At 41.5% G+C, this 22,006-nt stretch overlaps 1 protein-coding gene across 3 annotated transcripts; it reads right to left on the bottom strand.

The window, feature by feature from the left end:
• Positions 1-2,073: 2,073 nt before the first annotated feature.
• On the bottom strand, positions 2,074-21,022 carry smim22 (small integral membrane protein 22). Of its 3 annotated transcripts, none has more exons than XM_070856754.1 (4): positions 20,897-21,022; positions 8,016-8,219; positions 4,845-4,924; positions 2,074-3,578 (listed from the first exon to the last, which is right to left on the bottom strand). In XM_070856754.1, exons 2-4 carry the CDS (start codon positions 8,143-8,145, stop codon positions 3,531-3,533), a joined length of 258 nt encoding a protein of 85 aa, XP_070712855.1. In that variant the 5' UTR covers positions 8,146-8,219; positions 20,897-21,022; the 3' UTR covers positions 2,074-3,530. The 3 variants fall into 3 exon arrangements, with proteins under 3 accessions (XP_070712855.1, XP_070712856.1, XP_070712857.1); XM_070856755.1 differs by lacking the exon at positions 20,897-21,022 and adding an exon at positions 11,082-11,356; XM_070856756.1 differs by lacking the exon at positions 20,897-21,022 and adding an exon at positions 10,266-10,358.
• Positions 21,023-22,006: the final 984 nt, after the last annotated feature.

Below are 22,006 nucleotides of genomic sequence, written 5' to 3'. Positions count from 1 at the left end.
ATCTGCAATAAAGTATTGATCTTGTAAAGAACTATCTAGTTCGAAGTTTCATTCTTTACATTTACATACACTCAGCAATTAGTTCTTCAAAATATAATTATGGCAATGGAAGAGCGCTCTGCTTTTTTTGTGATGGAGAGTAACTTTTGCCACCCTCGATCCAGATCCCAGTCCATACAGCACAAAACAAAAGAATGGAAATTGCTGTGTGAATTGCTACAAGAGTAGCTGATGTGGCAATTGAGAACATACCACTAATGCAGGGTGTGTTAAGGCTAGAATTAATGCCTATATAATTGGTGTTTGAAACCTTATTTCAAAATCACAATCTAAAGTTGGGATTTTCTGGGTTGGGATAACGACCTGCTTGGAATATTCAACAGTTGATTTAATGGCCTGTAATTTGTAGTCAGCAGCGAAGCAAAGGCATTTGCCGCTGGCCCCGAAGTTTGCCACAAAGATTTTGTGATTGGTTCCTGTAAGTGTTCATTTTAAGACCTAAAAAAATCCTAACATTGTGCAGCCTAGTCAGTTTGATCTTTGTAATAGAGTAAAAAAAAAAGTATGTGATATCTGAATACAAATATTACTTGTGCCCCTTTGTGTTCTTCTGAATAATGACCTTGACTAAGGTCCAGGTGTAGGTCACCCCTGCCACTGAGCATAAAATTGAAAGGGGAGAAATAACTTCTGATTGAATAAAAGAAAATGTAAGGCTAATTTTTCCTCACTTTGTGGTCCCAGAATCCTGATCTCAAGTTAAACACATTTCTTCTGCAATTGTTCTAGTTGATTATTGTAGGAACTGACTAAACAGTGAGCTTTGATTGTCTACTTCCATGCAATCCTTGGAAGCATTGTACAGTACTCACATTTTGAAATGGTATTCAAGGGTTACATGTGTACAGTTAACAAAATGGCTGACAAATCAGCCTATTTTGCTTTGCACTGCACGGTACAGATCTCCACCCACCTGAAGAAAGCAGAAGCTGCAATTACTTTGAGCCCAAATGTGTTACCAAAGGAAGTTCTAGGATCTCTATTGTCATCTGGTGGATCTCAAACAAGGTAGCAGTCTCAACGAAAGTCTCCCAGAATCCTGGACTGAGCGATGCAGCTTTTTGTGAGCTGCAATACTATGTTCCACATGACAACACTTTCCCAAATTTATCCCTCTGTAACAGGCATTGGGAGGGTTGGGGCCTTGGCCCCTTAACAGCCAGTGATTTTAAAATACAGTAAAACCGCAATGAAACTGAACCTGACTGCATAACATGAATAAATTTATGTGCTAGTTCATTCGTGTCAGGAGGAAACTCTTCACAAAGAAATAAACACATGGAATGATCTTCTGGATGGGGGTTATGGAGGCAAAGGCTTTAGATTCATCCAAGATCCACGTAGATAAAGATGGGGCAACTTACTGTTTTGATGGATCAGTGAAGATGGGCTGAATGGCCTCATCTATAGTTATTTTTGATCACACTTCCCCATTTTACTCTCAATTAACCTAATTACCCTCCCTAATCTATAAACTATAAATTCCTTCTAGTTATATGAAAGGTTATAAACATTTCAACAAATTGAAAATTAGGAATTATAAACTGATAATTTGCTTTAAAAATCTTTTGGCTGAATTGTGCAAGGAGTGTTCACATTCCAGGTGTGTGTGGCAGACTGCAGTTTAACAATGGATTTGTTTCTGTGACATTGCTTATGTGTGGCTGTAGGTTTGTATTGTTCTGCATTGTAACCAAGAATGGACTCTTAGTGAATCATTTATTATTCAAAAATATTATAGGAAGCAATATAAACCAATTATATTGGTAATTACTGACATCTGATTTACTAAGAAAGCATGTTGGATGCTTAAGCCACTAAAATCATTTTTTCTGTAAAGTATACAGCTTTGTTTGGAAGAATTTATGAAATCAACTAAGAAATGGTTCAATCATAATGTTCCTGTGTATTGGCTAAAACATGTCAATTTATTCTGACATAATTTGCTGATATTGAACAAGTTACATAGCTTGAACAAAGTGCAGTCGAAAACAGCAATATGTGATACATCAGTTTATTTTAGTACAATCATAGTGAATGAAAAGAATGCACTTTAATTAGAATTTCAGCAAAATGAGAATTTAGCAGTAATTAACAAAAATAAGTCAAATAAATCCACGACATCTGATGCAGCTTACTCGAGTACCGACATGCTGTACATACCTGCTATTTCCCCACTCACTAAGTTCTTAATCTCAGTTGTATGTTAAGTAAGGTAGAGGATAGCTGCTTCCCTTAAAAAGGTAAAAATGAGTAAGTCAAGGATCTTCTTGCATTACCCTTAGCTGGTTGTTGAGGCACTGGTGAAGATTTAGGAGCAGGTCACCTGCCTAATAGTGCACAAACCCCAAGTAGCGTTACACTCTTTATTAACTTTCATAAGCAAACCGCTCTTGTCAAAGTTTCTTCATGACCAGAATTGGCCAGAGATATGGGAGATGTTGCAGCTCCTAGCGACAAGTTTATTTTAAGTTAGTTTAGTACAGATGTGCAAAAGGGAGAGCTACCTGTCATATTGATCAATATCTCTACTTCAATGTGATCACAAATCAAACAATGCATTTTTATAGAGATAGGGCTTGGCTAAGATACGAGCAGCCAATTAGTTATAATCTTATACCTCAGGTTTATGCCACAAAATAGAAAATTAAGTTTTCATTAGAATGACTAAACTTGCACAAACTGAGCTGTTACAGGAGATCAACTGATGAAATCTGAAGGTCAAAATGATCCATTACTGACATAGTTTGCACACACAAAAAAAAGTGTAGAAGTTTTAAAACAAACAGTCGCGTTAAAATTTGTGGTAGCTAGTTATGACCTACACTGTGATGTGCTTGTGATTTCCCTGCACCAGTGAATCGTACACAAGTAGCACATAGTGGAATCCCAAAGTCTTGTACTACTCCTAAATTGTCTGCACTGTGCATTTTATTGACAATACAACAAAGTTCAATGTCACACATTTGAATGTTCCAAACTTGGGCATAGGGTACAACTCCACATGATATGGTCTCTTCCTGAGGTATGACGTTGCTAAGAGCCAACAGTACTTTAAGTATAGTTAATGGACTTGACTGTTGTGGAGCAGGTCGAAACACAATCAATCTCCTGTTTCATGTCACAAAGAAAAGTTCCATGCAACTCATCAGCCAAATTGATTTGTTTTCAAAAAACAGAATGTATTAAAACTAAAATGGCTGATTTTGTATCATTTCATCTGATTAAATTTGCAAAGAATAGATTCCAATAAGCAAGTACCGTGCAAATTAAAAGTGCTGTTAAGCCATTATTACCAAACTGGTAAAAATGACAGATTTCACATTTGGATGTGATTCAGAAAAGATGCCTGTCAAAATATCTAAGAAGTATTGGTGGAAGATTTGCACAGAATTCATGACAAATTCAGTTAATACAGTGAAGAAGATTGCTAAAGGATTTAGTTTCTGGTTGAAAGTCCGATCTAAGTTCTAAGGTTCCAATGCCAGGTTGTCAACACCCACCTTGCCCTTTCGAGGCTGGAAAAGAAAATGGCTGTGATTATCAACCTGGTCATCATGTACTACTTCAAATGCCTCTATCTGTGCTTTTATGGTTATGCTACTCATAACATTTTTAAATCTGTATTTCTTTCAGGTGCTCTCTTGAGATTGCAATATCCTGTTGATTATTTTCAGTTTGTTTTGTAGCTTAGAAATAATGCGGACACTATCACATCAAGTCATGACACTATTAGTGCATTTAACTGGAAATTACACATGGTTAGTGAGGTATAAATTGATCGGGCAGCTTAGCACAAAATAAAACAACAGACAGCGCAGCGAAATCAGCTGCTGGCACAAATAAAAAGCTGAGAAATAGAATAAAACATCTATACAAAAATCAAACTACCCGTGTTTGTAACAAAAAAACGCTTGCTTGAGGTATTGAAACTTCTTGAGGTTGGCTTCAGCTTTGCTGTTGTGCTGAATGACATTATGAGAACCCATCGATGAAATGAACTAAACCGATTGGCGATGTGTTGGGGAAACATTAATAGAAATAGTTCTAACTCGGCCTGCTCCTGCTGTTGCTATTGAGCGAGGAAGCAGTAATTCAGGTCGCTCATTTTGTAGAGTCACTGAGTGAGGAGTTAATGGAGGAGAGGAACACCTGGTAGCTTTATTCTCTGTCTGCTGCTTGTGACAATAGCTGACCATGTTATCTTGAGAGGAATGCTAGATGCATAGAATTTGTTAAGTATGCTTCAGTGATTCTTTTACTTGAATAATGAAGGTTTTAATCCAAGATATATCCAGAAGGCCCTGATAAAAAAAGTAAAGTGTCCTGTTTCTGTTCAGAAATCTGCTGCATTACAGACCTTTTCTGACAAAGTTGATGGGTTGTCCCTGATTTCTGGCAAAGTTGTTCTATTGAATTTATCCCCGGTGACAACACAACCTCAATTGGCATAGTTGAGAGCAGGTTAACAGTATATCTGTGTGTGTCACAGTGAATTGGAGCAGGTTTTGAATGTTTGCATTACAATGATGACTGCGATAACATAACTCCTGTCACTCTCAGCTATGGTTACTTCTCAAAATATCTGGTGGAGCTTCTGGTTGCAAGAGAAAGCCTTAAATTGTCCACCTCGCCCTTGTGGCATCGCTGTTAGCTGTCAGAGGGAGAAGTTTTGAACCCAATCGCCTAACCCTCAGTTAATGGAGATGTGTGGATTGACAAATTATTGCTAGGGGCAGTTTCAGGAGAAAGAATGGAAAGTGGAGGAATAAGAACACACGCACCTTCTTGCTTGGTGAGGAAGAACAGCAGCAGCCCCAGCAACAGCGAACTAGGACCAAGAGAACCAGAAACAACACGGCGCCTATTAAAGGAAACAAAGAAATGAGAGAAATTCATGAGAATGCAAATTGCATACAATCGTAGGAGTGGACTTGATAGTGCCATTCAACCTTTCTCATGTTATACCATCTCCTGTTGCTAAAACACTTGGTGCCTGCAGCAGTTCTCTTAAACACACACAAACCTTTTTTTAAGGATTACAGCAGTGCATTTGTACTGACCGCAAGTTAAAGGATCATTAACACTCCCTTAAAACATTCCTACCTTTACAAAGGATTATGATTATGAACTTCAATATCATTTTGCCTGTTGATTTTTTAAACAACATTCTTTGAAAAGCTTTTTGGCATTACCAGCTGGTTGTGAGGAATTTAGATCAGCAGATTAACCCAGTTCTTCAGGGAAATTTTCAAATATGCTTTAACATCACAATCATGTATCAAGTGGATTGTCAACAGTAAGGGATCTTCAGGCATGATTACCTATACTCTGTTGTAGGGGTTTACCACTAAACTAATGATACCATTCGGGACAATTGTTATGGAGAGGATCTCATGAATTTGCTACAGTAATATACTGTTTATGAAATGATTTACTTCAAAATTGCTACATGCCATATTTGAAGTGGATTTTAATACTTTCAGTGGTTTAGTTGAATAATTTCGCAATTTATTTTGAAAGATGAACTAATACATTGCAAGACTGTAAAGGACAACATGCACCAAGATCAACTTTGATACCCGAGATTTATTTCCAATGTTCTGAACCGTTCGCAGTAACTTTACAGGACAGCAAGGGCACTTGTATTTCACATTGATGAATTAACTGGCATAGGACAACACACCTTCTGTAGGAATGCACGAATAAATCAGGGAAAAGAGAGCAGTATTTTGCAGGAGTACAGGGAAAGTTTAGACATCCGCTGCATTGGGCTCACTAACCCTCGGATCGCCTTAGCCGAGTGCCACTCTTTGGTTCCGGCATTCCTCTCCCACCGGCTGGCCAGCTGTCGGTTTCAGACGGGAAACTGACAAGGGGCATGTGGATGAGACCCGAGAGTTAAAATCTCCCGGGCTTCACACTGCTGAGGTCAGAGCGGTTTACAGCCCGCCTCGGCCCCCGCCCACCCAATCCCCGTCCCGGGTTAAAATCGGGGCCTTTGCATCTGCGCTGTTTTGCTTCTAGTGGACAATGGAATTTAATCGAAATTTTGGAATCTTCACGATAGCTACTTAAACCTGTTCAGCATCTTTTGTCAGTAACTGTACACCTGTAGCTGTTAGTAGGTTCATTAACGTCCAGCTACGGTTATTCCTGTGGGCAAACCTATCTTCAGACTCAAGTGGAGTAGGGGAGGATCGGAGTAGTCTTGCCCGATAGGCAGATTGCACTTTAGACATTGCATTCAGACACGTTCTTACTTACACTCATGCACACAAGGTATCTGACCTGGTCCTGTTTGAAGTCTGCTAGTGCCAACTGAAATTCCCAAAGGATGCTAGTATTAAACTCTGCACAGGTTTGCAGACAGACTTGTTACCAGGCCCAGCACAGGAATGGCTTAGTCAGTGGCTGCCAAGGTTACAGCGGCTTTGATCTTTTATGCAGCAGGTTCCTTTCAGGCAACGTTAGGTGATTAATGCGCTGCTTGCTGTGCCTGGGGATTTCACCACCTTTCCAGTGGAAAGTACAAGCACCATGTGGGAGGATACCCACAAGTGCAGGATGTTATCGACTGCACGCAAGTGGGGATACATGCCCTTAGCCTGAACATAGGTAGCACCATTTGAAAAGACAACCATCCCAAGGGCATCTGGCATATTTCTCTGGCATCTCCCTTCATTCATTCATCCTGCTGCCAGTATGATTTGAACGGCCAAGAAGCCTCTAGGACTGGCATTTGGAGGAAACAAGGGATATATCGCAGCTGCAGCTCACGATTCCAATATTACCCGAGGAGAAGAGCTCAGGAGAAGTACAATGAGGCTCTTACATCCAACGATGAACACATCGGTGGCATCCTCAAACAGCAATTCCTTCACTTGGACCCGCCAGGGCGAGAACAAGCTTCTCTCACCAAGTGGTGAATGGACAAAACATGAAAATATCAGCACCATCGGTGAGGGTGATCATCAGGATAGCAATGATTGTGGTCCCTCTCTGTAATAAGTTGTATAATACACGAAAGTGTAGTATTTAGAAATTACACAGAGATCCGATACTTTGATTTAGTTCTTATTTAAAGTGAGTGCCATCGTTATCCACAGCATAAACCAATAACCAAAATGAAAGAGTCTTTAAAATGTTAAGATACAGACCAGCAGGATCTAATTAAATGGCAGAATAGGCTCGAGGGGCTGAATGGCCGACTCCTGTTCCTACCTTCCTGAAGCTAATACTTTATGGGCTAAACTTTCCTTTCATTTTCGGCGGTTTTCTCAGTGGTACAGCTGTTTTTGGGTAGAGAAAATGCCCGGCGAAAGTTTCCCCCTTAGATTTTTTAATGGTACCGCCCAAATCTCAAAGTGCCCGCTGGGAGCAAACCGCCGACGTGCACCTCCGAGAAAATCGCCAGGGCGTAAGTTTGGCCTCAATGGAAACCCCTCCAGATCGCCGAGGGAACCGCCCTGTGAAAGCTGCTTAAACAGGGCGATAGGTGTGTACTCTGCAAAGAAAGGTAAGTTAAAGGTTCTTTTTTAATTGTAAAATGGCGAATAAATGTAAAACTAACCTGGAAAGTTTTTAAACTTTTTTTTTTAAAAAGTGACATTTTTTTTTAAAGTTTTGCCCCCATCCCTAGGCTCAACCACAGCCTTGGACTAAATTTTTAAAAAAATTTTAAGAACCGCCCATTTCACTTAGTTTTCCTTTTAACCGCCAAGAAAACCGCCGAGAATAATGGTGCAAGATCCATTTTCTTGCCAGGCGATTATTTTTAACTTGATTATGGAAATTTTCATCAGCGTTACTTGCAAAATGTTAGCGGTTTTTCTGGGTGGGCAATCACGCGTTGAGGGGCTCTCGGGAAAGTCTAGCCCTATAATTCCCTATAATAAGTAGAGTGAACTAAACTGTTTAAAATGATAAAACTTTGTTGCCCTTTGTCACCTTACCAATAAAAATAAAGAAAATGGCGAATGTGGCGATATCCCAGTCAGACTGAAAGAGCTGCTTGCTCTGTAGTCTCCTCACAACATCATTAAACTGCACTTCAATTTGAGTTCCCAGATCTTGGTCGGCCATCTTTAATACTGGTTATTCTGAAACTCCTCAGGTGTGCTGGCTTGTTCTCTGTGTCAGTCAGCAAATAACATCAACTGCAAAACACAGAACAGAACGTATCATTTCCAAATTTATCATATGCCAAGCGAAAAGAATCCGTATAGGATATAATCACATACAATGCCACGTCTTACCCTTTGCCTCATCAGTAAACGGTATTTCTGAGAAGCATTTCCTGGAATGATTCTGCGTCATTACTATTCATAGTCTACAGTAAATACTTCAACACAACTGAGAGAGGTTCGGTGAATTTAGTAACATATTCTTTTGAATAAATTGAGAGTTTTAGGATAAGCACAAGATATGGGGATACACTATAATAGGACAGGAAGTAAATTTCAATTACATGTACCTATGCAAAATCCTCTACCGGGTACAATAAACCTTGATCACACTTAAGTCATCGGGTCTGTGACAGGTGCTTATCCTGTTTGCATGTGGTAACAATATTGGTCACTGGCTCAACCAGTCCCTGTATGCCACAGATATTTCTTTATTTAATTCCACTGGATGAATTAAACAGCATCAGATCAGACTTCCTCTCCAGATTCAGGCTGTTTACACATTACAACAGCAGCATCAGACTTGGTGCAGCCGCCCCAAAGGCTCAATGGGGAAAGGCCACAATATAGAGCCCTCTCGCCCGAGTACACCGACAGACTGGAACCCGTGTAAAAAAAACCCTTGGGCTTAATGTACAAGGAAAGTGTTGAATGTACTATAATGTAAGTGTAATCTGTACTGTATGTGGAATGAAGCACCCTGGAATGTCATGTACAGTATTTCACTAACTGATGATCTATATTATACCATTTGGATTGCACTGTATGTACCTTTACAAATTTTATGAATAAAGTTATATTTTTGAAACAAAAAAAATAACTGCAAAGTGAAACCACTTCATATCGACGGCACAATTGCAGACTGTGAATACATCATCATCATCATAGATGGTCCCTCAAAATCGAGGAAGACTTGCCTCCACTCCAAAAGTGAGTTCTCAGGTGACTGAACAGTCTAATTCGGGAATTACAGTCTCTGTCGCAGGTGGGACAGACAGTCGTTGGAGGAAAGGGTGGATGGGGAGTTTGGTTTGCCGCACGCTCTTTCCGCTGCCTGCACTTGTTTGCTGCATGCTCTCGGCGACAAGACTCGAGGTGCTCAGCACCCTCCCGGATGCTCTTCCTCCACTTAGGGCGGTCTTTGGTCAGGGACTCCCAGGTGTTGGTGGGGATGTTGCACTTTATCAAGGAGGCTTTGAGGGTGTCCTTGAAACGTTTCCTCTGCCCACCTGGGGCTCGCTTGCCGTGTAGGAGTTCCGAGTAGAGCGCTTGCTTTGGGAGTCTTGTGTCCGGCATGCGGACAATGTGGCCCGCCCAACGGAACTGGTCGAGTGTGGTCAGTGCTTTGATGTTGGGGATGTTGGTCTGATCGAGAACACTGATGTTGGTATGTCGATCCTCCCAGGGCATTTTCAGGATCTTGCAAAGGCATCGTTGGTGGTATTTCTCCAGTGATTTGCGGTGTCTACTGTATATGATCCACGTCTCTGAGCCATACAAGCATCCTAATACCCCTTCCAAGACATAGCTGCTAAATGCTAGTTTACTTTTCCCGCTACTCCAGCTGTGATATTTATTTAATTAGGTAATTATGCCACTGTAAAAATCTACCTACATAACAAAATATTTTGCGTCTAGCAAACATAGGGCCTGAATTCGCGCTCCCCACGGGCGCATACGAGGTTTGAGCTATTTGCCCGATTCCTGCCCAGCGAATGTCCTTCAAATTCTTATGACTGATAAAAGCAGGCATAAGGCTTGCTTTTTATCAGCATAAGACTTTTAAAGCACAAAATAATATTTTTTTTCAATAATTCAAACATTTAAAATCTTAAGTTACCCAAGATAAGGTGTTTATTTTTAGACTCTTTAAAATATGTAAATTTATTTTTCAAAACATTAAATGTGTTTTAAATAATTCCATTTTGATTAATTTTAAATGTGATTTTTAAAATTTTATTTTCAGTGTGTGTGTGTGTGTGTGTGTGTGTATTGGGGGGTATTCCCATTCATACTTACGGTTGTTCCGTAGGTTGAGCCAGCCCACATGATCCCAGTGATGCGTACGAAGCCCATACGCTCCTGGGATTCCTGGGCCTCAGGACCACAAGTTTCCGGGACCACCAGGTACTTTCGTAGAAATGTTTGCGGTCGGAGGCATCCTGGGCCATGGAGTTGCCAACTCTGGTTCGACTCTTTCCTGGAGGTCTGATTATGTCATGTATATGCCATCCCATCACACAGTACTGGCCCGCTGTTTGCAAATGTTATTGCCCATGTGAAATGTGAAACCTACACAAGCAGATGATGCATACACTATGTACAACTTGCAGTGTAGTTTAATCTTTGCTAATGATTTCACAACTCACCTGATTACACACAGAAATAAATACTTGGGGCCTAGCACCTGAGATAATAAAATTGCCTTTCAAAACCAGAAAAACAGTTTACAGTCTGCAATTTCAATGCTTTGCTTCATGTATTTCCTGCTGTTCAGGAGCAGGATTAACATTCTTGGCCATTACTTTAACAGTTAAATGGCCATCAAACCATTTGTGGTGTATTATCGACCAAATTTCTGCCAGTAAGGCTGAAGAAATCCTGTAGTCTGGACCAAACATACCCAGCAGAAACTGTAGTAGTTAGCATTTGAGTTAGTTATCATTAAAACAATGAAAGTAGCGAGATTAACATCCCGATTTCTAAAGGTGGAAAACTTCCGGTAAATTGCTAATTACATTTTGTCAGAACGGCGCTTTCAGGGCAGTCAGTGCGGCAGCAAGACTGGTCACTTTTAACATTCAGATATCAAAGCACTAAGTTCAACAGTCTAACCTTTCCGAAATGCCCGCTCACTTGCCCATTGAAACCATGAGCAGCCTCTTGAAGAAAAACTTTGCCTCTTTTGTCCAAGAGTGAATGTAAAGCTCCTCGACACTTTTGAAATTCTCTTTCTTGAAATGCAACATTTTTCCTATGGTATATTCAGTGGATTTCTTTTTGATAGGCAAGGTTTCACCTGACTTCCAATTCTTATCAACAGAGTAGCCGCTGAATGAAGAAAAACAATTTACTAAATTCATCAGCCGATATCCAAAGAGCTCCTCCTGTGACTGTGCGCCGATTTCCTGTCAAATGGATAGGGCGTATTCCAGCTCGCGGTGCATTCTGGGTATGGAACACCGCCATTGAGCCACAGAACCGTGTTCGGAACAGCTATTCGACAATTGTATTAATTATTACTGTGAGTTCCCTGGATGCAGTTCGGGCCTGTCTCTGACCCGCGAGTGCACAGGCGTAAACCGGGAATGTGAAGTAACTTTTCTCCCGGGTTACCAGCAGCAGTGCCCGGGAGACCAATCTCCCCATTCTTGGAGAGTCCCAGGCAATCCTGTGTCGAGTATTGTGTATTCAATTACTGTGCATAATTCTGGTCTCCATATTACAAAAAGGACATAGAAGCACTGGAGAAACTGCAGAAAGGATTAACAATGATGATACCAGAACTGAAAGGGTACAGCTATCAGGAAAGACTGAACAGATTGGGCCTCTTTTCTCTAGAAAGAAAAAATGAGAGATGACCTGATCGAGGTTTTTAAAATTATGAAGGGGTTCGATAGGATAGATGTAGAGAAGATGTTTCCACTTGCAGTGGAGTCCAAAACTGGAACATAAATATAAGACAGTCACCAATAAGGAATTCAGCAGAAACGTCTTTACTCAGGGAGCGGTTAGAATGTGGACCTCACACGGAGTAGTTGAGGCGAAAAGCATAGATGCTATTAAGGGGACGCTAGATAAGTACATGAGGGAGAAAGGAACAGAAGGATATGCTGATAGAGTGAGGTGAAGTTAGGAGGAGGCACATGTGGAGCATAAACACCAGGATAGACCAGTTGGGCTGAATGGCCTGTTTCGGTGCTGTAAATCGATGTAATCCAGGAGGGTTGATAACCCTAGAATAGGCCTGCACCTTTCTCTGGATCCTGGGGTTTTGGCTGTGGGCTCTTGATTCCCAGTGTTTACCTGTCTTCTAAGCTTTGCATCTAACCACAGTTTCAGACTATGGTAATTAGGAGGCTGTTATTTTTGTGCCTGTCAGAATCTTACTTCTGGCAAAATCCCAATCTGTGCTGTTTGCATTAAATGAATAACGGCAGGAAATCTCCACATGCTGAAAGGAATAAAGAAAGTCAAGCAGGATTTTTTTAGCCTACTAATATGGGGAAACAGTTTTCACCGCTTTTCAGCTTTTCAATAAGACCTGTTTGCCCATTCAGTGCAATATTGATTTTTTTTGGTTTTGGTCAGTTCCATTAAATAATAAGCCTACAACGTAAACATAATACTGTCCTTTTCATATACAGGTACTAATTCATCTGTTGTTTATTTCTAGCATTTTCTACTACTAATGCAGAGTAAAATGATACCAACTTAATATTAAAGCCAAGCCAATCAGGACTTAGGAATTAGATAAGCACTTGAATAAATATATGGGGAAAGAATAGCGGAAAAGGACTAAGACAGATAAATCTGGTGGGGAGGGCGGGGGGTGATGGCACTACTACAAGCACAAAAGCATAAAACACTAAACATACAGCAGGTCAGTCGGTGTCTGTAAAGCAAAAAGGCAGATCAACATTTCGATTATTGCCCCAGGTTACATCTGAAACGTTAACCTCTCGTTTTTCTTACAGATGCTGACTGACTTACTGTATGTTTCCAGCGTTTACTGTTTTCAAGTGAGATTTCCAACACTTGCAGTTTTGGTATAATATGCTGGGCTGAATGGTCTCTTCAGTGCCTGGTAGCTTCCTCCAGACATGCCTCACTGCTATCTTCAGGAAATTCCTACAGCAATGATTGACAAGTCCAACAACCGTACGGTGTCATCGCCCCACCCCCTCCCCTCCAAATATAAAGGCACTCCAGGATCCAAGCCCATTGTTATGAGGCGTTTATTTGTAATAACCCACATCTACTCATGGCTGGTGCTTACTGTAAAGAACAGGAACTGGAAAAAATGCCCACAGTGCAATGACAAAGTTTCAACTAAAGAGTTCCATAAAAAATGTACTCACTTAACAGCCTGGTCAAGGTTCACTATTAAATATAGATCAAGTGAATCCAAGTATTTCCATATACTGCCATGGAAATTCTTCCTAATTGCGCTGCAGGGGTGAAGGTGGATTTTAAACTCTTTTCAGTCACTGCCTCAAGAACAAAACGATTGGTAAGGTCTGTCCAGGGGAATTTTCTTCCACAAAGTAGTTTGGATCAGATTATTGCCACAACTGTTTTTTCTCGAAAAAAAATCTACTGCTAGACAAGACCTTACAACTTAGAAAGGTTCAGAGTGGTGCTCCAAAAGGAGTGCCAGCATCTATGAACTTTGGTATCATAGCCGCTGACTTATGTGAAATGCTGGGCAAGTAGTGGGACTGAGGCTCATTCATTGACCCTGTTTACGAACACATACTTTATATGACAATGGTAGCTTTACCTCTCACCCCCTCCCTGCTGGAAAATTCAGTTGCCAAATTGCTGGAATTCAGTGCTCTCAAACTAGCACAGAAATGGTTCAAAACCTCAATTTGTTTTTTTTTAAATGAGCTGTGTGGCTCCTTACATCGGACAAAACATTCCTGGCACTGTTTGAGCATTCATAGATTGATGGCTCGTCTTGGAATAGGAGAATGGGTAGAGCACAAAGGCAGCACTGGGGAGTATGGGACCCGGCAGCAAGTTACCTCACGTGTCCCATTCCCTAAACTTCACTGCAGCTCAGAGGTGAGAATTGCATGGCTTCTTTTACTGACCAAATCCTCCTCTTGCACCCAGTCATTTCAGCTCAAAAATGGCATGAGGGCCCTGATCTCCATTTTAAATGGCCTTACAGCTCGACTCAGTGGGCTGTTCCGGCTCATAGGGCTAGGCCCCGGTAAAGATCGCTGCGGCCACTGCGAAGTCGGTTACCGGGCCGTGGGTTGTTGCTTACCATTGTCGGGGTGCTACTGCCATGTTTTGGCAGGAGGGCTAAAAATTCAGACCCATCTCTCTCAGTTTAGACCAGCTTGGACTCAAGTGTGCTGATTCAATTATGAAATAAAAGTCATGTATGGCAACTATCAGCTTTTTAAGTTGACAGCCACTGTTTCAACTCATATGTCAATGTCAAAAGACAGTCAGTTGGAGGGTGGCCCAGCTGGCTGATTTATTTTAAATGGGGTAAGCCTCCATTAAAATAATGGACAGAAGAACGGCATACACATATTACATAGAATTTTGCTGCGCAAAATCAGGCCATTCGGCCCAACACGTTTATGCCGGTATTTATTTTCCACACAAGCAGGTAATTCCTCCCAACTTACTTCATCTAACCCGTTCAGCATAGAAACATAAGAAGCATAGAAAATAGGTGCAGGAGTAGGCCATTCGGCCCTTCGAGCCTGCACTACCATTCAATATGATCATGACTGATCATACAACTTCAGTACCCCATTCCTGCTTTCTCTCCATACCCCTTGATCCCTTTAGCTGTAAGGGCCACATCTTTTGAATATATCTAACAAACTGACTTCAAATACTTTCTGTGGTAGAGAATTCCACAGGTTCACAATTCTCTGAGTGAAGAAGTTTCTCCTCATCTCGGTCCTAACTGGCTTACCCCTTACTGTTAGACTGTGACCCCTGGTTCTGGACTTCCCCAAAATCGGGAACATTCTTCCTGCATCTAACCTGTCCAATCCCATCAGAATTTTACATGTTTCTTTGAGGTCCCCTCTCATTCTTTTAAATTCCAGTGAATATAAGACTAATTGATTTAGTCTTTCTTCATATGTCAGTCCTGCCATCCTGGGAATCACTCTGGTGAACCTTCGCTGCACTCCCTCAATAGCAAGAATGTCCTTCCTCAGATTAGGAGACCAAAACTGTACACAATATTCAAGGTGTGGCCTCACCGAGGCCCCGCACAACTGCAGTAAGACCTCCCTGCTCCTATACTCAAATCCTCTCGCTATGAAGGCCAACATGCCATTTGCCTTCTTCACCGCCTGCTGTACCTGCATGCCAACTTTCAATGACTGATGTACCATGATACCCAGGTCTCGTTGCACCTCCCCTTTTCCTAATCTGTCACCATTCAGATAATAATCTGCCTTCCTGTTTTTGCCACCAAAGTGGATAACCTCACACTTATCCATATTATACTGCATCTGCCATGTATTTGCCCACTCACCTAACCTGTCTAAGTCACCCTGCAGCCTCTTAGCATCCTCCTTACAGCTCACACTGTCACCCAGCTTAATGTCATCTGCAAACTTGGAGATATTACATTCAATTCCTTCATCCAAATTTTTAATGTATCCTTCTATTTCTTTCACCCTCATGTAGCCATTTGGCTTCCCCTTGAAGGCACCTCTGCTATTCGCCTCAGCCACCCCATGTGGTGGTGAGTTCCACATTCTAACCATTCTCTGGAAAGCAAGGTTTCTCCTGAATTCCTCATTAGATTTATTTGTAACCCCTAGTTTTTGACTCCTCACAAGTGAAAACATCTTCTCTACATCTCCCCTTCATAATTTTAAAGACCTCTATCAGGTCACCCCTCAGCCTGTTCAGCCTTTCTCAATAATTATAACCTTATGCGTTGTGATTAATTGTGCTCTATTATCGCCAATAGTAATTTCTAGTGTCGTGTTTTATAGTTTTAAAAAGAGAAAATGTTTCAAATGCACACCAAGCTGATGAACATCTAAAAGAGGAAAAGACAGGTTAGTATATTTGAGTAACCCTTTATCAGGACTCAGTTCTGAGGTTTTGTTTGGATGGTATCGACTCACCCTCATCCCTCTTAAACCTGCTTAAAGATTTAAACAATTATTTGTTTAAAGTAATGAAATCTGCATACCTCAATCTAGGTAATCCTCCTCCTGACTCTGGGTTACCATATGAACCAGAATAGGGACAGGTGCAAGAATGAAGTACCTTTGTCTAGTTAGCGTATAATGCAGTGCCAATTAGGATTATTGGGGGCATGTATAGGAACAAGTTTCAGCTCAAAGTCCAGGGGTTTTTACTTATGTGCTCATAAACTGGCCCATTAAAAAGTCAAACGGCAAAAAATTGTGAGCTGGGGATTGTAGAAGCTGAAAGCCTTCGGCTGGAGTGTCAAAAAGTAACATTTTCTGGGGGTGAGAGGGGGGAAAGATAGTCCCGGCCCCCTTGGGAAATAAATCATACGCCTTCAACACCCCCATTCAATTCATTTCTAAATCTATCACCGCCTGAACCTACTCTATTGTGTCCTTCGGTTTCCTCTGCTAAAATAATTGAATGCTGGGTAAACCTGCAACTTAAGTTATGACAAACCCATGGCCAATTGCACTTTCAATATAACTCCTTGTCTTCATATGTCATAAGGCTTATATTTAGGGCTGTATCAGACCAATCAGTGCTTTTTCAGGGGCTTTGCCAGCTTTTTCAAAGTAGTTGGTCAGCTTTCCTAGTTATTTAGCTTAGTATGGAAAGGGCCATCAGCAGCGGTGCGCTTCACCAGTGTGTGCTTCGCTCTGTGTACTCAGCTCCAGATTGTTACGTGGGCCAAGGCTGACGTCAGCAGCTGGAAGGGAGCGAGTCCTTCAGTGCAGTTGTTTTTCAGTTTACACTGGTTCACTAGGCATGCACTCAGTGCTCAAGTAATCACCTGACTCCTTCCTGTGACGGGCACATATTCAGTCCCGTGGTTGTGTACTAGTGGATAAGTGCATGTTTCTTCATTCCTAGTAGTGGAGTGATGGATGTATAATCATGATGATTAATGCACTGAGAATATTAGATTCATACAAATCTTGCATTGTAAGGCCATTTGAAAACCAACATAAAGTGAAAGAGTTTTGCTCTGAGCTACAGAGAGAGTAAATACAGATCCTTTTCTTTTGGGTTAAGTACCATTTTAGTGCTGCCAGTCTCCAACATGTGACAATCCCAAAAATAAACTTTTCTCTTTCCCCAGTTTCCCCTGTTGTGTTTATGCAGACCTCTCCCATGTCTTTTCACTCTCCTACTACTTGCTCATTCTTGTAATGTCTTCCCATTGCCTCACTGATGACCATTTATATCATCTAACTATTCTCTTGTCAAGAAGTTTGCCGGTCATTCAACTCATTAACTCCCATTCAGTGATTGGCATATTTGTTGCTTCATCCCTATCTTAACTTTCCTCTCTATTTTTGCCAACCTTACTAAACTACTTGCTTACGTTTTGGTTTTCAGTTCTGATGAGGGTGTGCACTTGAACCATTATCTTGTCTTTTTCCTTTTCATATGATGACTGATCTTACTTTGCACTGCTAGCATTTTCCATTTTCATTCCAAAAGTATCTAGTTTACACAAGGTCTCCTTGGCAATGTGCCGTAGAGAACCTGGCAAGTTAACTTTCATGTTGCTGCTGACTGTGCAAAGCAGGAGCATTTGAGACAGAAGTACTAGCCTGGGCTTCACACAATATAAAAGCAATTTACTTTACCCCCTTTACATGATACTGGGGATAAATAATGTTTGCACTGCTTCCCTATGAACATTTACTGGAATTTTGAAACTAGTGTCATTTATGCTAAGTCGAAACTATTTACTGGAAATTTATTGGTAATCAAAACAATTTCACCGCACTGAGCCAGTATAAACTTTTTTGAACTGCTCCTTACAATTATAACAAATATAGAAAAGTGGTATATATTTAAGAGTTTAGTCAAAATGGATTTTATATTGTGTTTCCAAATCAAAGATGGCAGCCATAGTCTTTCTCTCTATCGTGGGCCACCCCGACCTGTGTGCGAACACCACCGCAGGTCGGGGCTATAAATAGAGCTGGAGCGCTGGGCCCTGGAACATCATGATGGAGGTGCGGCGAATGAGGGTACGGGGCCCAGAAGAGCCGAGGACCCAGGGGCAGCATGGACCTGCCCACACTGTGATATGTGTGTTCACTAGGTCCATGCAGCAGAGCAGGTCTCCAGTCATCCTGGTTAATTCATGCCACTGGATAAAGGCCTAGTCTGTCAAGCCCGTGTGTGGCTGATGTGCAACAGTCACCACATGTTAAAAAAATCCATGCACAGGCATCTTCCATCCCTTCAACTGGAGTTCAGGACTGGAACATCGGGTCCTTCATTGAAACATCTGTGAACTCTCGTGGAAGCAAGTCATCCTCGTTCGAGGGACCATCTATGATGAGTCTTCCTCTGAGAATAAGCCATTTTTTAAATCAAGAATTAGTTAAGGGAAATGCTTCATTTGACCCAAGTGGCAGTTAGATTGTCTGCTGGTTATTGTCAGCTGGAGAGGGAGCAAATGTCGGGATGCTTCGGTTGTAGACCTTCCCCATTAGCATTATATGGGAATTCCAGCAGGAATGTTTTATGCAAATTTATCCTGGTTTAATGGCAAACTAAAATGGGATTTTCAATTATTGACACCTGGTAAAATCGGTTACCTGTTTTCAGCAAAACTCCAGGTGTGGAATACAACTCTCATCAGTCATCAACATTAGGAAATTCCTCTTCACACAAGAGGGGGTAAATCTTTGTGCAAGAATGTATCGGCAGCCCTTTTTACATCTCTCCCGATTGTTATTTCCATTGACTTCAATGTAAAATGGGCTGCCTGCTACAAAAATGACAAGAGAAATGATTTTAAAAAAAGCCCAACCTTAACAGCCATATTGTGGGCTTGGCCCTGCTATTATGAAGCTGCATCACATTTTTTCTTTGATGAAATACAGCAGCATCTATACACCTTTACATGTGTCTGGCTTAGTCGGTAGAAGTCCTACTGTAAACTAGAAGGTGTGCGTTCGAATCCCTCTCCAGGATGGAAACATCTTGGGGTACATTTTTGGCTTTTAAGATTTTGGGGCGTTAATGGGGGCGGGGCGGTCCTGATACCGCCTGGTAAATGTTTGCGCCTCAGTTAGCAAAATTGGAAGCTGGGCCCAGAGTGTGGGGTGGAGTGCTAAGGGAGGCGTTGCACATCTCTCTTAGGGCACTAAGCTGGCTGAGCATGTGAAAACCACAGGCAAATCAGCCGGCCTCGGAGTGCTCTAAGATAGGCCTGGGGCGAAAAAAAATCCTGAAATAAAAACACTAAAAACATTCCCAAAAAATACCTCACGCCACCACAACATAAAGCGCAAAAACAAACCAATCACACTTTCCTGAGGCCAACGTTACTTACCTCACTGCAGTGGCTACAGCTAGTACCATCCACTTTCACAGACAGTCCCAGCACAGCGCTCTATGCAGTGCTATGGGACGGGCGGGAGGCAAAAATCGATCCGGTGTCGCAACTGGGTGCATTGCACACCGGCTCGCCTCTTCCGGGCAGTAATGATCCACGGCCCGCCGAAACCAGCCCCAAAATCCCCAGCGAGGCGCTGGAAGCTGGCTGCCCTCCCAAAAAAGCTTCCCATTGTCATTGCCACCCTTCTGGGGCAAAAACAGAGGCAGCCAGGAGCAGAAAATCCAGCCCATTATCTACACCGAGATGCTAGTCCATTACTGCGGCAATGCTGCAGTGTTGCTGATACTGTCCTGCAGATGAGGTGTTAGACGAAGGCCCTGTCTGCCTGTTCAGGTGGATGTTAAAGATCTCATTCCCATGACACTGCTTGTACAAGAGCAGGGAGTTACTCTGGCCAATGTTCTGCCCTCAGTTAATTTGTCTTTTATCTCATTGCTATCATGGGATCTTTCGGCTGTGTTTTCATTACTAACAACAGTCGCTGCACTTTAAAGTAATGAATTATCAAATGTTTCTGAGAGACAAATATAATCAGGTGCTGTTAGGGTTATCAATTCTGGTTGCACATATTCCTGGAGATTTCATCACATGACCTCTCACCTCCAACCCCAGTCACACAGCTTTCCTTTTCCCCATCTGTAAATCCTTTTAGAATTCATAAGTGGAAATGTTCAAACAACATGAAAAGGTAACACACAATTTATTTTAAGACTTCTCAAAGATTTTTCTCCTGGGTTGCTTGCAGCAGTATCCAGGAGATTTATCTTTAATTCCTGGAGACTCCTTGGTGCTATATTTATTAAATCAGTGTGAGTTAGTTTTCAGATTTATTTGAGGACTATCCTGTCTGTTGTGTTCTTTAGTCGTCACCTTTGTTAATAGAAATACGAATCATTGCACGGTCGGAGTAGGTACTGGGGAATTCCAAGATTGTGAGACTCATGATGGACCAGGAAGTAGTTTATCCAGCAATATAGGCCTTAGGTGCAGAACAAAGCCTAAGGTAAGTTGAGCACCTACATTTCAATAGATATATTAACACTAAGTTACCCAGACCTACAAAAGAAAGATTTCAAAAATGACGTCGCATTTATTCACTGAACATCATCCTACGTTCATTTCACTTCCCCTTTAAGAATTTTTCTTTTTGGCAACATAAATATATTAAAGTGAGTACAAGAGTCTGCACCGAAACACAATAAGGAAATGAACGTTTGATTCTCAAATTTCAGAACAGATTTTCACTTGTTTCCTGCTCTGTTACACCTGTTGAAAACGTTGCTGAACCACAAGCCGAATGATCAAAATTGGCTTTAAGCACAACTCCAAAACTTACACAATATCTTACCTTGCACATTCCTTACTGGTTTGTAGTCAGAACCATCAATCTCCTCCCTCTGCTCTCCTTCTATATTTCTCCTCACTGGGTCGGTGAGAGTTGTGTGGCACTTCACACTGGCTCCTTGCAGTTCTGCCCTGCTCTGGGAAATGTACCTTGATCCAATCACACATCCTGTTGTTGGCTCACTGTATTCATTACAGCTGCTGAATGGGAGGAGCCTGACTGCTTTGAATGCCACAGACTCATTCCTGCAATGTGAAATTGCAAATTGCTCTCCAAATCAAACTTTAAAAAAATGTCTTTGCCTGTTTTTAATATGAAGAATGTACTTTGAAAAAGTTGTTTTGTGATCCGGATTTATATAATTACATTATGTTTTCTTTCATGATTTGGTGAATAGTTCCATCTTCATTAATCTGTGTCCTGCCACCTTTTGCTCAGTGCAGGTAAACTTTTGGCATACCACAATTAAAATCCGACAGGCCATGAGGTGACTCAGTGCGAATAGCCCCACATGTTATCAGAAAGCTGTGGCTCAAGAATGCAATGACTAATAAACGGACCAGGAAAGCGGTTTGGTAATGTGAATGAATGCTGCAGACAGATCCATCATTACTGATCCCCCATTCTTCAATTTGAAGAGAGTTAGAGTAGGATAAGGTGATGGGAGAGTTAGGATTCCAGAAGGATGAACTTTGATGGTTCATCCCTGTTCATAAAAACGCAATCATATAAAAATTTCTTCTTTTAAAAAATAAAGTGCAATTAGAACATTTGCTGAGAGAAGTGTGAGAATCTTATTGTTATTTTTGGCTGTAAAATCCCCTGATCTGTGAGCTGTGCTGAGATGATGTTGGGCTATTTGTAAATGGGCTGCTTGCAACTCTTAATTATGATGTACCTTTCGTCAGAATGTCCAGAAGTGGCAGACGCATGTTAAAGGCCCTGAAACAGTAAAATCGCTGATTCAAGCCCAAACTCTAGATCTGAACCATGCTGGGTGGAGCTTGAGTTGTCACCCCATAAGGCACAAATGGTAACCTTCTAATGGAATGTGCTACCAGGACAGTACCCATGCCCCTTAGCAGCTTCCCAGCCAGCTAAAGGAGACAGTAA

The sequence above is a fragment of the Pristiophorus japonicus genome, chromosome 15 (assembly GCF_044704955.1).
Source record: "Pristiophorus japonicus isolate sPriJap1 chromosome 15, sPriJap1.hap1, whole genome shotgun sequence".
NCBI lineage: Eukaryota > Metazoa > Chordata > Chondrichthyes > Pristiophoridae > Pristiophorus > Pristiophorus japonicus.
Note: the sequence above shows the minus strand (reverse complement) of the source record. Positions and strands in the feature narration are given on the sequence as shown.

Excerpts from the sequence above, each read along its gene's own strand:
- smim22 (XM_070856754.1), bottom strand. The coding sequence starts at position 8,145 with ATGGCCGACCAAGATCTGGGAACTCAAATTGAAGTGCAGTTTAATGAT. Across the intron at positions 4,925-8,015 it reads CATTTTCTTTATTTTTATTG|GCGCCGTGTTGTTTCTGGTT; the intron begins GTAAGGTGACAA and ends TTCCTTTAATAG. Across the intron at positions 3,579-4,844 it reads CTTCCTCACCAAGCAAGAAG|CCTCGAAAGGGCAAGGTGGG; the intron begins GTGCGTGTGTTC and ends TTTCTTTTCCAG.